The sequence below is a fragment of the Stegodyphus dumicola genome, chromosome 6 (assembly GCF_044657685.1).
Source record: "Stegodyphus dumicola isolate Sdum_Otavi_A_Nest chromosome 6, ASM4465768v1".
In the NCBI taxonomy this organism is placed as follows: domain Eukaryota; kingdom Metazoa; phylum Arthropoda; class Arachnida; order Araneae; family Eresidae; genus Stegodyphus; species Stegodyphus dumicola.
In genome coordinates, this window is record NC_140773.1 from 173,344,179 (window position 1) to 173,359,278 (window position 15,100).

The 15,100-nt window shown below is 32.3% G+C and overlaps 1 protein-coding gene across 2 annotated transcripts in view; it reads left to right on the forward strand.

Annotated features, from left to right (window-relative positions):
• The window catches only part of LOC118205372 (lateral signaling target protein 2 homolog), a 209,400-nt gene that overhangs the window by 104,128 nt on the left and 90,172 nt on the right, over positions 1 to 15,100 (forward strand). For both annotated transcript variants that reach the window (XM_085819169.1, XM_085819168.1), the window contains one exon: positions 13,931 to 14,077. In XM_085819169.1, the coding sequence (XP_085675295.1) occupies positions 13,985 to 14,077 (93 nt within the window). In that variant the 5' untranslated portion in view covers positions 13,931 to 13,984. The remainder of the gene's footprint in view (positions 1 to 13,930; positions 14,078 to 15,100) is intronic.

Genomic DNA, 15,100 nt, shown 5'->3' on the forward strand with positions numbered 1-15,100 from the left:
GGTGTCCGCATCAGATTCTTTATTTTTAATTATTGGTTCTCGAATATTATTGAATTTTTAAATTCTTCTAGATATAAATTCAGGAAAGAATCATGTGTAATATTCCTTTGATCATGTGTAATATTCATTCCTTCGCATTATTGCAATTTAAAAAAAAATTTTTTTCCTTTTTTTCACTTTTAACCGTGAGGGATTTAAAAAAAAAAAATTCTCCCTTAGAACTTGATTACGTATTATATATATAAATATATAAAATACGCAATAAAGTGTATATAAGTAAGTTCTAAAAAGTGCATATATATATATATATATATATATATATATATATTTCTAAGTTACGCTTTCCATCTGAGACTTCTGGAAATTGGCGCAAATCTTCAGAATATTTCTCTATACAGTTATTGCAGAAGATGTATGTATAAGTGAAGTTACGGATTTCAGATCTGCATTGTTCAAGGATAAAAATCTAAAGCTGGCACTTTTCTGTAGAATACAAATTTATTCTTTAATGCGTTGAACTTTTAGAAAATATGGATGACCGTGGTGATGAAACGTTGCACTTAGAAATTCTATTGACATTTTATGAATAAACAACGATATCATACCGTTTATCGGTTTTATCGGTGCCCTTGGCTTCTTTTAACTGTTACAGATTGCAAATAGTGTTGACTGAGGTCGAGCGTATTGCGTCCTTTTATCAGATAAGATGAGGATATATTAAAAATATTTTTTGTTGAAAAAGATCTTTAACTGTTTGAAAAGAAATATCTGACATTCACTGAAGTGAGATCATGCTTAAATATTTTGCACAAAATGTTTGCTGGACTTGGTTTCAGTGGACTTGCAAACAGATTTCCGTATTTTAAGGTTGGGTTGGATTAATTGAATAATGGTAAACCTCACAAGGGCTATCTGCCTAAGAAAAAGAATGCCTTTGTGAAAGACTTCAGGAGGAAAACTGGCTCATATTCACATTACACAGTAGGAGAACAATGAAAACCAATCAGGCAGCCATCCCATTTACCTGGAATCGAATGCAGGTCGCATTTCCAGTATTCAAGTGGGCCGAGGCCTCCACATTTTAGGAAATTAGACGTAAGAGAATTCAATGAAAACCGTCCTAAAATTGTAAGGACCATTAGTTCCGTATGATTTTAGTCTTTCGTGGAGGTAGTTGTATTGTAATATTCTATACCTTTGGGGCTTGTGTTTATGTTATACGAAACACTAGCCATTTTTAAAGATCATCATGTACTGGAAATGGTCTCCTTAACAATTTTCACCGACATATATCTCAAGAACGACATTGCCGACAAGCCAAGTAAAATGATAATTTCTGAGGTAAATAAAACTGGCATTTTTATTGCAAGTTTATGGCTTTGATTTGTCTAGCAAAAGCGATTAGCTAGTGAAATATTTTTCTGTCAATAAATATTTCACGAGCTAATCGATTTTGCTACTCAGTCTTTCATTAAATTTTGTGTGGTATATTTTATGTTTAACGCTGAGCAACTATTGTAAAAAATAAATTAATATAATTTTAATTATCCGGAAAAAGTAATTTCTCTTTATGTACTGAAAGATTTGTACGTACAGTTTATGCCAAAATGAGCAAATTCTGACGAAGCATTTTGTGATTCTCAATTTCCATTAACAGTTATTCACTTTTTGGTTACTTTATTTGGTCTTTTGTTTTTTAAATTATTTTGTTGATAATTTATTTTGTTTTCGGTTTCCAGCTGTAGGACATATTAGCTGAAGTTTTCAGAATTTTTCTCACAGTAATGGAGATACAAGAGTGAATCAAAAAAAAAAAAAAGTTATATAAGGCTTAATAAAAATGATTTATTAACAATAGACAGAAAGTATGAAACGGAATGAATAGGCATACTTGCGTATCATTTTTCTACATAACCATCAACTGACCCCCCAGCTGCCGAGCGGTAAAGTCGCTGAACACTGGTAGTTCGGTCCGAGGTTCGAATCCCGCGAAAGGGCTGACCGCATGGGCGTTTTTGTGGTTTTCCCCATGTGTAACGTGTATACGATCCAGTTTCCCTTAGAAAGCCCTCCACTAAGGCATTCCTTCCCTTAGGCAGAGAGCCCTCGAGGCCTCGCCATAATCACACACGCAAATAATCACCAACTCTATTTAGGCATTTATCTGAATGGAAGACCAACTTCTTTAAGCCGTCTTGAGGAAAATTACGTCCCTGCCCCCTGAGCCTGTTTTCACATCACTGTCTGAAAATCATTCCTGATAAATGTTCCTTCAATTTCGAGAAAAAGAAACAGTCACTGCGTTCTAAATCTGGGCTGTATGGGGGTGTGGCTCCGGAATTCCCACTAAAACTTTTGCTGCAGTTCTTGGGCTTGGAGTATTATCATGCAGGAGAAGAACACCATCACTCAACATGGCAGGGCGCTTGCATCGGATGGCTTCAGGCATCCTTGTCAAGGAGTGGCACAGTAACGATCGGCAGTAGTATGGCCACGCTGCTGACACTCGATCAGGACAATGAATTACGGCTTGCACTTCCAAGCGAGATTACTTTTCTAAACGTCTTGCAATTTCAATCACTATAACGCGTCTGCGAACTTAATACTCTATCTACCCGCACAATCTCTGCTAGACAACAAATGCCATCTCTCTGCACTCTAGGACAGCGGTTCTCAACCTTTTGACTAACGCGTACCATCTAAACAAAACAAAAGGAAAAAAAAAAAAAAAAAAAAAAAAAAAACTCAATCAGGATGTTGGGGTTTTAATTTTTGAATTTAATGGTTTAAAATACTTTGCTTCTTTGCTTACCACCTATTTTTTCTTGCGTACCACAGGTTGAGAACCCCTGCTCTAGGAGAAAAATATGCCCTCGACAGTAATTACTTAGATTAAATGCTGATGGCTTATATAACCTTTTTTTTTTGGATCAATCTATGTAAATTTCAATTTTTTTATTTTAAATAGGTCATTCACGAGGGTGTCCTTTCTCTAACGGATAATTCTGATGTGTTTTGCTAAAATAATATCAAATTATTTTTCATGAATTCGAAAGAGCTTAACTGGAATATTTGATAAGTTTTTATTTTTATTCAGCGTTGATACTGCAGCACGTTTTTATTCAAAAAATCTCAGTATTTGCAGTTAATTTTAATGCATTTCATTCAACATAGTGATTACTCAAAGCAAGAACCTTGATCTGATTGGTACTTTTTGTGTGTTATATTATCGAGTTGAATCATTCATCGAAAAGCCATGTGCCGTTATACACAGTGAATGAGCTTGTTGATTAATTATTACCCAATGAAAAAGATTATTAAACTTTGATGTTTAATAATTAATTTAAAATTAGGTTTATCGTGTCACATTACATACTCGTCACGGCAAGATGGTTAATTAGATTAACCGTCTCAGTTCTTGAACATATTGTTAACACCTATATTGAAGTTTACATCCCTTTTTTAGTTAAAATTTCATTATCTGTGGTTTTTGCCGTACGATACGTAATAATTCATTATGTGTTCACATAATAAGGTCGTATATGGAAGCAGTAAAAGATGCTAGCTAAAATTGCAAATAAAATATTATTTCGTACTGTAAATGTGGCTTGTGACAAAATGTATAAGTTGCTATCAGCTGAAAATCTTTCTATAAGAAACGAAAAATATATATTATTTTATATAGGGATAGTATTATATATTCATGATTACTTTTTATTCCACCCTTTGAGTGAAGTCGGAAGTACGATTGTACAGTATTTCTTTTAAACTGAATTATTCACTGAAGTTGGTTTAAAAATTATTGTTAGCGCTTTCGACTTTTTCAGTGAACAAAAGAAACCAACTTCTTTGTTGTGGTATTATGAATTCCTAAGTAATAGGTACAGTCGTAAAATAACTTTTCGTTTAAGAGACGTCTGTTTCTTTTGAGATGTATGAAAAGTGAATCTTGAAATTTTTCGTACTAGACTGCTTTTTTATATGATTTTTATGTTTTTTAAATTTTTAAATATCTTTTTATCCTTAAAACTTTACTAGAATCAGGTTGTATATCATATACCTTCTCGTTATTGATGATGATCTTTCGTAAAGATTCACTGTCCTTGAACCGCACGCGCATTAAGAATTTAAGTCTTTTGATCTGTCTTCGGAAAAATTCCTCACGTGTTACTTTTTACAAAATTACTTATTTTAAGGTCCATTAAGTAGTTTTAGAAAGTTCTTAAGATATTATTTTTCCCTTTTTAAAATTTCCCATTGCATTTATTAAGTCTTTGCATCGAGAGACTTCATCTTATTATATGTCATGACCATATGACACCATTTCACAACTATTACGCCACATCCTTTCTGCACATTTAACCACCATGCCGTAACGAACGGAGGAAATGGGACTTGAAGCGTGGCGAGGGCTAGCGCGTTGGCTGGAGTTGGGAAAAGGTCATCCCTTTGGTCGCAATAAACGTATAGAACACGAAATGCGAGGGGTGTGAATGCAATGAAAATTGGGTGAACCTGTAAACTGATGCATAATCATTCCATCTTCTTTAACCCCAGAGTCGTTTATTCTTAATAGATATCTTTGTTTGGAATTAGAGCCTTAAAATTATTTTAATGCCATAGATTAGGCGAGCTGTATTTGCGCTGATTAATATCGGGCGCGCTAAATATTGTTAAGATGGTATTTATTGTACTGGAATGACTACTGTCTCTTATATAAAAAATAATATTTTTTTTATCTCAACGTCACTTTCTGAAAATCATAGCCCTCTAATAAGCATAACCTGTTTTTTAATTTATAAAACTAATTATTTTTCGCCTCTTGAATTTTACTTTGAAAAGTAATGCACGTTTGTTTAATTTTACCTCAAGTATTTTCTTATTAAATGTTCAGTATCTTATTTTTTGGTTTCTATGGATTACTTCCAGTATATCATACTCGTTTCTTAAGGTTATTATAGAACTCTTTTAGGATTCGAAGTTCATACATCTAAACCATCTTGTATTGAGACTCTTTTCTCCTCATTCTAATCTTAAAGACTGTTGAACTGCTTTATACCGTACCGTAAGCAGAAGATTTTAATTTTGTTTGAAACCTAACTTAACTATCGAAGGAATTGTATGTAGAAAGACGGAATTGTAATATGAAGTGCACTTCAAGTTAGAATATTAACACGAGTAAATCACGTTGCCAAGTTTGAATCATTCGAGTATCTTTCGCTACAATTGTAATTGAAAGTCTTTTGCAGTATTTAAATGTTAATAATTTTTTATTTTTAAAGAACTGTGTTCAAATATATTTCTAGGTAATTTCATACTTTGCAAATATATGAAAATTTCACTTTCGTATAATCTAGCATTTTAATTGAGTCTTCTAGTGTGTTCAAATCGATACATACTATGCAAAAGAAGAAATCCGTTTAATGTACTCATTTTCATAAGTCTTCGGTTCTGAAAAGCATTCGTTTTCTTTGTTTTCCAACAATCTGCATGCCTATGAAATATACGTTTTTCTATTCCAGCACTACAATATGCTTGGAATTAAAAGAGTTTACGATTATCTTAATGAGACTGCAGGGCCATTAGGTTTTTTTGATGTTGGAGACGTGGGGCAGTGCTTTCGCCGTGACTCGAACCTTAGGCATCTCTAATACGCTTCGAGTATGCTTCAATTACAGCACGAAAGCATGCGGAAAGGAGAGAGAAAATACCTTATATTCTCCCATTTTAAAGGTCGATTGGGGATTAGGGAATCCAATCGCCAAATCCTGGTGGTGGTCATGAATTATTGTTCACCACCCCCTTTTTTTAGTTCGGGCGGCACTTGTAGAGTCATTAGGTTATTTTGAAGCTGTAGATGTGAAAAATGTAAATACTCTCACCGGGACTCGAACCTGGACTTCTCAAATACGCGCCGAGTGTGCTACCATTACACCACGAAGACATACTGCATTGGAATGAGAAAATATACTCCCCTTTTAAAAGGCAGCTGGGGATTAGGTGACCCAGACCTCAAATCCTGATGGTGATAATTTTGTTCGCTACCTTTTTAGTTCGGGCGGCACTGTAGAGTCATTAGGTCCCCCCCCCCCCACACTCTCTTCCGAAGAAGTGAAATATGTGCAGTGCCTTCGTCGGGACTCGGAACTTTTACAGTATCGACAGTATGTAGAATTGAATGACTTCACATAGGCATATGGCAGACCTTAATTAAGGGGACTCATACACCTTAAAACCCATAAGATGTTCGAATAGGTGACTGTCGCAAGAATTGGGATAACTTATTTATTTTAAAAGCAATTACTACCAACTTTTTACAGCTGACTACATAATACAGCTGCTTTCTGAAATAGTCATCAGAAAGTTTGTGTTGCCACAAATATTTTTATAATTGAATCCGCTTTGTGACAACATTTTTCGTCATGTTTACAACTTGCGCGCACAGTTTAAAACATTCTGTTTCATAATTTAATTCCATATTTAATATATAGCTTTTATAACGACTGGAAACTACTGTGAACCAAAAATTTTAAAAATTTCATGTTAAATTTTTATTTTATTTTGAGTTGAGTTTATAAAATGTATTTTATTAAAAAAATGTGTAATGTTTTCATCCATTAAATTTTTCAATAGTAAAATATTCATCAGATTGTTGGTTCATTTAGAAAATAGTGCCCATATAAAGAATTTCATCCAATTTCAAGTATGTACCATTAGCCATTTTTAAAATATCATGCGCGCAAGGTGGAAACATGGCAAAATATTTCGTCACAAAGAGGATTAAATTACAAAAATATTTGTGGCAACACAAACTTTCTGGTTACTAGTTTCCAAAGCAGCTATATCATGAAGTCAGTTGTAAAAAGTTGGAAGTAATTGCTTTTAAAATAAATAAAATATCCCAATTCTTGCAATAGTCACATATTCGAAGATCATGAGGGGTTTAAGGTGTATGAGTCCCCTTAACAGCGGATGATCGACAAAATAAGAAAGAAATCTGGTGATGAGTAAGAGGATTGATACACATTTTGTCACTTGCACATAGTTGTCACAAGCTGCGTATAGTCGACACTGGGATAAGATCGATATGGCATAGGTTCAACGCAGGCATAGTACTGACATTGCTTAGAATCGAGAACTTCATACAATAGATATTAGTATAGCATAAACGAGGCTTATAAATTGCCTAATAGCCATCTCTCCAGTTGTCCTTTAAATATGGAGAATGTTATGAATTCTGCCTTCCGTACCGCGTGTCTTCAGACATTATAAAAATTAAAAGCACTTCCGCCTGGCATTCGGGAAATCTGGAGTTTGATCCCAATGAGGGCATTGTTAATTTTCTCGCATTTCTTTTTTCAAAAAGTGCAGAAAAATATTATAAATTTAATTCTGCTGTTAAAGCAATTTTCAATTAATCATCATCTTATTTATTAACTGCTGTTTAGATTTATTTCTGGAAGCCTGATCATGATGATGGTTTTTTTCAACTACACAGACACAGAGCAGAAAAGCTACTTCTTTAACTGTAAGGTGCAAATTTTGGATTTTATTTCACGAAGACTGGAAGTATCTGTGATTAGCCTTTATAAGTAAGAAAAATATTTAAAAGAATACAGATCTTAAAAACATTTAATTAAAGGTCACACGATTTTTTTTGGGGGGGGGGGAGTAAGGCAAATTTCCTTTGTGTTGCGATTGCGTTTCTTTTTCGGAAGAGGTTTCACAATTTCTCTTAGCGTGGTTTTTCTTTTTTCCATCCTTTTTCCTGAAGACGCGTGGCTACTTAAGGTTTTGATTATTAAATTGAATTTTGTGTAGTCTTTATTAATAATAATATTTAATCCTGTAGAGATATTAGATTATTTCGAAGCAGGGGAGATGAAAAATAAGCAACACCTTCGCCGGGACAGTGCCGAAACAGCCAGGGCTGGTGCCGAAACCCGGGATAACAGTGATCTTTAGATATATTGTGATTTAAGTATTTATTATTGTTCGATTAGTGATTGAATATTGATTATTAAGATGGATAAGTTAAAAGCACTAAAAAAGAAGCGAGGAATGTTAAGAGCATCAGTAACAAGATTGATAGCTAAAATGGAAAAGGAAATAGAATCGGATGATATTAAATTTGATTTATTAGAAGATGATTTATCCATCTTAAATGAAAATGAAAACGATATACTAAATTGCGAACACTGCATCTATGAACATTTAAACTTGTAGAACATTAAAAACATTTAGTATTTAAGATAACTTCAGAATCGAATACGCGCCGAGCGTGCTGACCACTACACTACGAAGGCGGGAGAAAATACCTTATAAACTTCCCCTTTTAAAGGGCGAATGGGGTTTTAGGGGACCCAATCGAATCATCATTCACCACCTTTTTAGTTCGTGCGCCACTACAGAGACATTAGGCTATTTCGAAGCAGGAGAGATGAAAAATGTGCAATGCCTTCGTCGGAACTGAACCGCGGACCTCTTGAATACACGTCGAGCGTGCTGATCACTACACTACGAAGACATGCTAAGAAGGCGGAAGAAATACCGTATAAACCCCTCTTTTTATTTATTTGAGATTACCTTTTCCCATTCCTATGCACATTTTAATTTCCTCAGCATCACAGGCGTGTTTGCGCAAATGTACGGATGTTGTTTCCTTCTGCGTTAAATGAATTATGTTTCAGTTTTTAATCAAAAAATGAGACATTTTTCATTACCTGGCGGAGAAGAAAAACGAATAAGAAAAGAAAAGCATAAAATACCAAATGCTGAGGAATAATTTTTTTTAGAAGTTGTGAGATGTACTCTTCAGACAAATATGGGTATCTTTCGAGGTATTAAATACATATGATGAATTATTTTTATTTAATTATCCATCGAACGTCAAGCTATAGAAAGAAGTAAAGATGTTTATAATTATTTACACACAGACATACGTATTTTTCTAGAAAGAAGATAAACACGTCAAAATAAAACATAAAATTAGGCAAAGAAACAACCTTCTGTTTGGCGTATATTGATAAGAGTCTTGTTAAAATATATATCAAACAGAATGTTGTTGCTTTACCTAATTTTTTATGTGTATTTTTATTTATCCCCGGCGGAAAATTTATTAAATTAGAGAGACTAAATTTTTATTACTTATTAAGTTTTGTCCCACTTGATAAATTTTCTCTGAAAGCTTAAAAATTTTCTTAATTTGTTTATTAGTTTAATGTTAGAATTATATAAAAGGTATGTCTGTCTAGAAGTTTAGTATTTAGCTGTCAATATATTTGAATTACCCAGTGTAACCAACAAAAATGTCTTACAGATAGCAAACTTTAGGTCGAAAATAAATATTAATTTGAATTTAATTCCTGTGCTACATTATTATTTTTATTTATATGTGTTTTGATAAATATTTAGCAAGCGAAATTTAAAATTTATTTAAAATATTTAAATTTTGTTACGTTTATTTTTTATTTATCTGCTTTTATAAATTCTTGCCCGTCAGCAGTTTTCAAATTGTAATTTTGGCCCTCATGCAATTAGAGTGTGAGGTCATTGCCTTAGGCTGTCTGTCTAAAGTAAAGTATGTTTTCATCAAAGATTTTGTAAGGAAAACTGACCCCTATATGAGGCAAAGAATGAAAATTCCATTCAACCGGATCGTTCAGCTACACGCAACAGAACTTCAGCCAAATTATTGTTAATAATACTTTTACGACGTTATCGGCTTACCTTATCTGCATCGGAAGGTGGAATGTTTGGCATTTGAAATGTCTGCAAATATTTTTTGCGTGTTATTTGATGATCGATCGTTTATATTATTACTTTGTTAGGCTACCAAAACATTTATTGCCCGCCTGCCTGGCACACTGCCAGTTCATAGCTATTGCTAACCTTGTTGCAATTCTTTATCTTTCCTGGGAAATAGTTCTAAAACTTGCAAATCTTGGAATGGATTGTTATCTGTTAAATGAGAAAATGCTTAATTTTTACTTCCTTGTAAAGTAAAAAGGAAGTATTGTAATCACGAAAAATTTCGTATATCATATTTCAACGAAAATATCCATTTTGACCGCTATCGAATGCCATTTAACGATGTTTTTGCGTGACATCCCTACGTAAGGACACAATAAAGGACTCTTTTTTTTTTCGCCAAAACATTATAAAACTGATTTAAAATGAATTCTGAAGAGTTTTTTTTTTTTCATGACGTCTGTACATACGAATGTACGTATGCATATCGCGTAACTCAAAAACGAGTAGCCTCAAGAACGTTGAAATTTCGTAGGACTGCTATAACATGTAGATGTGCACCTTCCATTTTGGTTGCCAATCGGCCGCACTAAAAGTATATATATAAATAATGTTGTATGATCTTAAATTCACTTAGTTCGAAAACAAGTTATTCTAATACTTGCGCAATAGCTGCAAAGTAAGATAATAATAATTTATTTACTAAAGAAATATTGATTGAGATAATATAATCAATATTTTAGTAAATAAATTATATATAGTATATATATAATTTATTTACTAAATAAATAAATAAATATATATGTATGCATTTATTTAGTAATATATTAGATATATATATAAATATATATCCACTCTGTTACTCGGCTGAGTGAGCTCAGTTTCTTTATTCTTATGTGTTTGTGAATTGTGCATTTTTTGCATTAAATCTGATTTAATTATGTTGTTCTTATCTTCCGGTTAACGTTTTTATGCCTTTACTTAACCTGCATGCAATAATTGTGGAATTATCTACAATTTAAAAATTTTTTAAGTGCAGCTAAGCTTAATTTTTGTTTAACATGGCAGCCATATTTGTTTACGTTTGAAACTTAGCAGAATAGTGGATTGGTTGCCAAGCTAGAGAAACTTATACTTTGTAACAACAAAATAATGTCTTCTTTTATTATTGCGAATTAAATTATCCTTAATTCATTCTGGAACTATCATTTAAGTTATTAGCTTGTTTTTCTGTAGAAACTGTAATTTTAATTATAAAAATTGCTTTTTTAAAAATGTTTTAACTGTAATTGGTGTTTAATGTTTTCTATATCTTTCAGTTTTTAATGAAAATATTTTGAATTTTTATGCATTTTTGCCGTATCGCGAATAGAGAACTGAATTAATTAATTAGCGCATGCACAATAGGCAAGCAGTGCTGAATCGTCTGCGAAAAACTATTTCTTTTTTAGTCCAAAGGGGCAGTTTCCCCTGAAGGACTATTAATTTCATTTTGTCATTTTGCATCGAAAACTTTAAAAGTCTCTATCAGTTTTTTAATCGTTGCCACAATATATTTTTGCCCTGTCTTATATTTAAAGAAATTAAATATATGTATGTTTCCCACATTGTGATAAAACAAAGGTACCTAGAGCCATCAAAATTTGAATTATGTGATCTTCCATAGAATATGAGCTGTGGAAGCCCTAATTTGAAATTTGTTTTATTATCGATTTCAGATTTTATAACACTTCAACGAATTTTTGATTAAAAAAACTAAATGATTTCATTTTAAAATTAATTTGAAATATTGCTGTTGAACTGAATTTTATAGTTTGAGTGCGTAGAACATGATATTTAATAAATAAAGGTAACACACAAAACATTAAAAAAAAGCCCCTTTGGACGTAATTTAAAATCTAAAACATTTCAGATTTTTTTTATTTGTTTAATTTCTTTTATGCATTATTTTAGATGTGCTGTTTTAGTTTTCAGGGCATAAAAGCTTCTTGTTGTTTAATAATTAAATGTGGGAAATGTAATATGGACCAGCCTACTTTCTTGGAAACCAGGATGTACAAAAGAATTCTGGGGGGGGTTAGGTTTTTTTCCCCTACCTAAATTAGATTTTTTTTTATTTAAATCAATTTTTTTATTGAAAATTTGCTTTTCAAGTCAGTTTTTTTCATAAAATTTTTAGCTTAAATTTGTATTAATTACTGTACCATCTTCATATTATACTAATGGTGTAGTCATTTAGAATTTTTTGGAGCAGAGATGGTACAATCACCTCTGCTTTTGCCAGGATTCAAACTCCAGACTTTTTGATGCTAGCCAGATGTGCTTTCCTATCACACCATGAAAGTGCATGGTAAGAAGGGAAAAATACTTTGTTCTTTCCCACTTAAAAGTGACTGAGGAGGAGAAGACACAGTCATTGAAACTGAGGTTGTGACAAATTACTGTTCACCATATATTCGTTCAGGCGCCACTTGTGTTGAGTCATTAGATTTATTTCAAAAATGTCAAGAAGGTTTCTTGAGCCAGGAAATTTGAACAGTGCTGTTGCTAGGACTCGAGAACTCTGTACTTTCCCATGCTTGCTGGACATGCTTCTCATGTATAACATGAAGACATGGGAAAAAGAGGGAGAAAATAGCTCACATTCTCTTCCCCCTTCTCTTAAAAGGTGATTGGGAAAGAATGCTAAATCTTATTGGTGCAAGTTAGCATCCACCACGTTTTAGTTCAGGTACTAGTGTAGACTCATTTATAATTTTTCTGGAAGGTGAGACAATCAGTTGTGCCTTAGCCAGGAATCGAATTCAAAACCTCCGGATATACTTTCCAGTACGTGGCTAAAATCACTAAAGCAGAGGTAAGGAGTACCACTAAAACACATGGGAAGAAGAGAGAAAATATCTTATAATATATAAATAAAATTCCTTATGGCATAAGTGATTAAATATTTTTGGTTTAAAAGGCAGATATTTAATGATTGCGTTTGAGTAAAATCTTTTTTATTATTACTAGGAACATTCAAAAACTCGGACCATTCTTCACTTAAAACAAGCATTTTTCAAAATTGAATTATAAATGCAAATTTTATATCACTCTAAAATATTTCTTAAAATTATTCGCTTGCTGGACTCAGTTTATATTTGATTTTCACTACACTTTTTTATTTCACATCTTTCAATCTGTTTTTCCCATGATCAGTATTTATTTATTAATGAAGCTCTCAATTGACAAGAATTAGTATGCAAAGAAAAATATGCAAATCCAAGAGTTGTTTTTGAACATTCACGTGGTGCATGCTGAGAATGTTTGCGGAACTGTGGTATGTTGTTTTGCATCTGATAGCTTATCAAAAATTCTTTAAAAAATATATTTACTTTAAAAATTTTCATTCATTTCTTAAAATTTTTCAAAATTGCAGTAAAAATGACTAAGTAAACACTTGGTCACCTTTTGACACATGAAATAGATCTTTTGATTTCTTGATTACAGTGAAAATGACTAAAAAGTAAACTGTGTGAAGGTGAAAATAATTCATTTGAAAGTTTTAGCCATTTTCACTGGTTTATTTCCAGTCATGGGAGGCATTTCTATATAGTAATTTGAATAAAAGTTCAGAAGTTTTAGAAAGTCAGCATGTTGTGCACCAGACCAAATTTTGAAAATTTTCTTTCAGTCCTAGTAGCTGTTGCTTTAGCTGTGGCTAAGGTTTCAATAACGCTAATTCTTTTACTATTGTAAAGTCTTTTAATGGAGTTATGGAATTTCACTACTGTAATGTAATATAGATTTTCACCTCTGGCTGCTTAAAGAGCATTTTCATCAAGTAGTAAGCCACTGAATGGTGATTGATGATGAATTTCAAAATAGCAAAACACTGTAATAAAATAAATCACTATCTACTATTTTTTATGTAGAAATTCTGCAGCTCACTCCCTTCTTCTTCTCTCTCTCTTTTTTTTTTAACTAGTTATTAAACAGAGTAATGAAATGCAAATTTTTATTATTCAACTTTCTTTTAATCAGCTGTTTGATCATTGGCACTGTATTGGAAATTAGTTAACTTTTGTGATTTTTGAGTAATGAAAATATAATGTTTGAATTTGTCATACTGAGTTTGCAAGGAAGAATGTTTATGAAAGATGTTTGGTATCTTAAAATTCCTTGATATTTATTTTCTTAGAAAGAAGATAGTTCCAAGTTAGCTTTGTTTTACTGGGCTGATGAGGAACTTACAATGGTTGCAACAGAACTGGATAGCTTTGATGGGAGAGCTGATCCTGACAGATGTTCCATTTTAGTCAGTCAGTTGCGAATATGCCAGGATAAGGTAATATATTTTATGAATTTAAGAGTGTTTTATTGAGTCTAATATAATAATATTCTTATTGAACATAAGTGGGACTGAATGGTGATTGGATAACAAAAAAAAAAAAAAAAAAAAAAATTATTTATAAGCTTGGGACATTTAAAAGGAAGACATAATTACTGTGCATTGAACTCAGTATTTGATTTCATTCTTTTTATGCTTAATATATAAATTATTGGAAGATAAGATAGGCTCATTATAATGCTTAATGTATCTGTAAGTACTGTTTTGTGTAAAAACTTGCATTACATCCATCCAAGACACATTGAACTTGATAAAAATTTAACTTCAGAGAGCATACAGTAGAAAAAACCGGTGTATAGTAGAAATAAAAATAAAATGTAATTTGGTAAATAATGAAGAAAGAATGTATATGATGGGTCTATCTATTTCAGGGGTTCCCTAAGGATTGATGAAATTTTAAGTGATAATCAGGGGATCAGTTAGGGGCCGATAACCAAATATGCACCATCATTTGATCAGCATAATGATTTTCCCGTTGATTAAAAAAAATATTATTAATAAAACTGAGAATTAATTATTCATTGTCCCCCTTCCCCCCACAAACACTTAATAAAACATGTGGAGAGTCCCAGTTCTTAATTTAACTTCGTAACTAAATAAAATACCTCATCATTGAAGAAACAATCATTTTAGCATAAATTTTTATGATCAGTAATTTGCCTCCATAGCTGCCAGTCATATATCTCAAACCGAAACACTCTACAGTTACATCGTTGATTTTATACCTACTAAAATTTTATACCGCTGATGCCAACTTGGCGAATCATTATTTATTATATTTTGCTTTCATCACCACATGTTTATCAACACATGACAACTTGAGTAATGACTCTTGAAGTGATACTTAAACAATTTTTGTTATATTAATAATTGAGAAAAAGCACGGTAACCTTTTATGTTGACATTACGCTTGGTGATGATTACAAATTTAAGTTAAATGCACTAAGAAATGTTGATGGG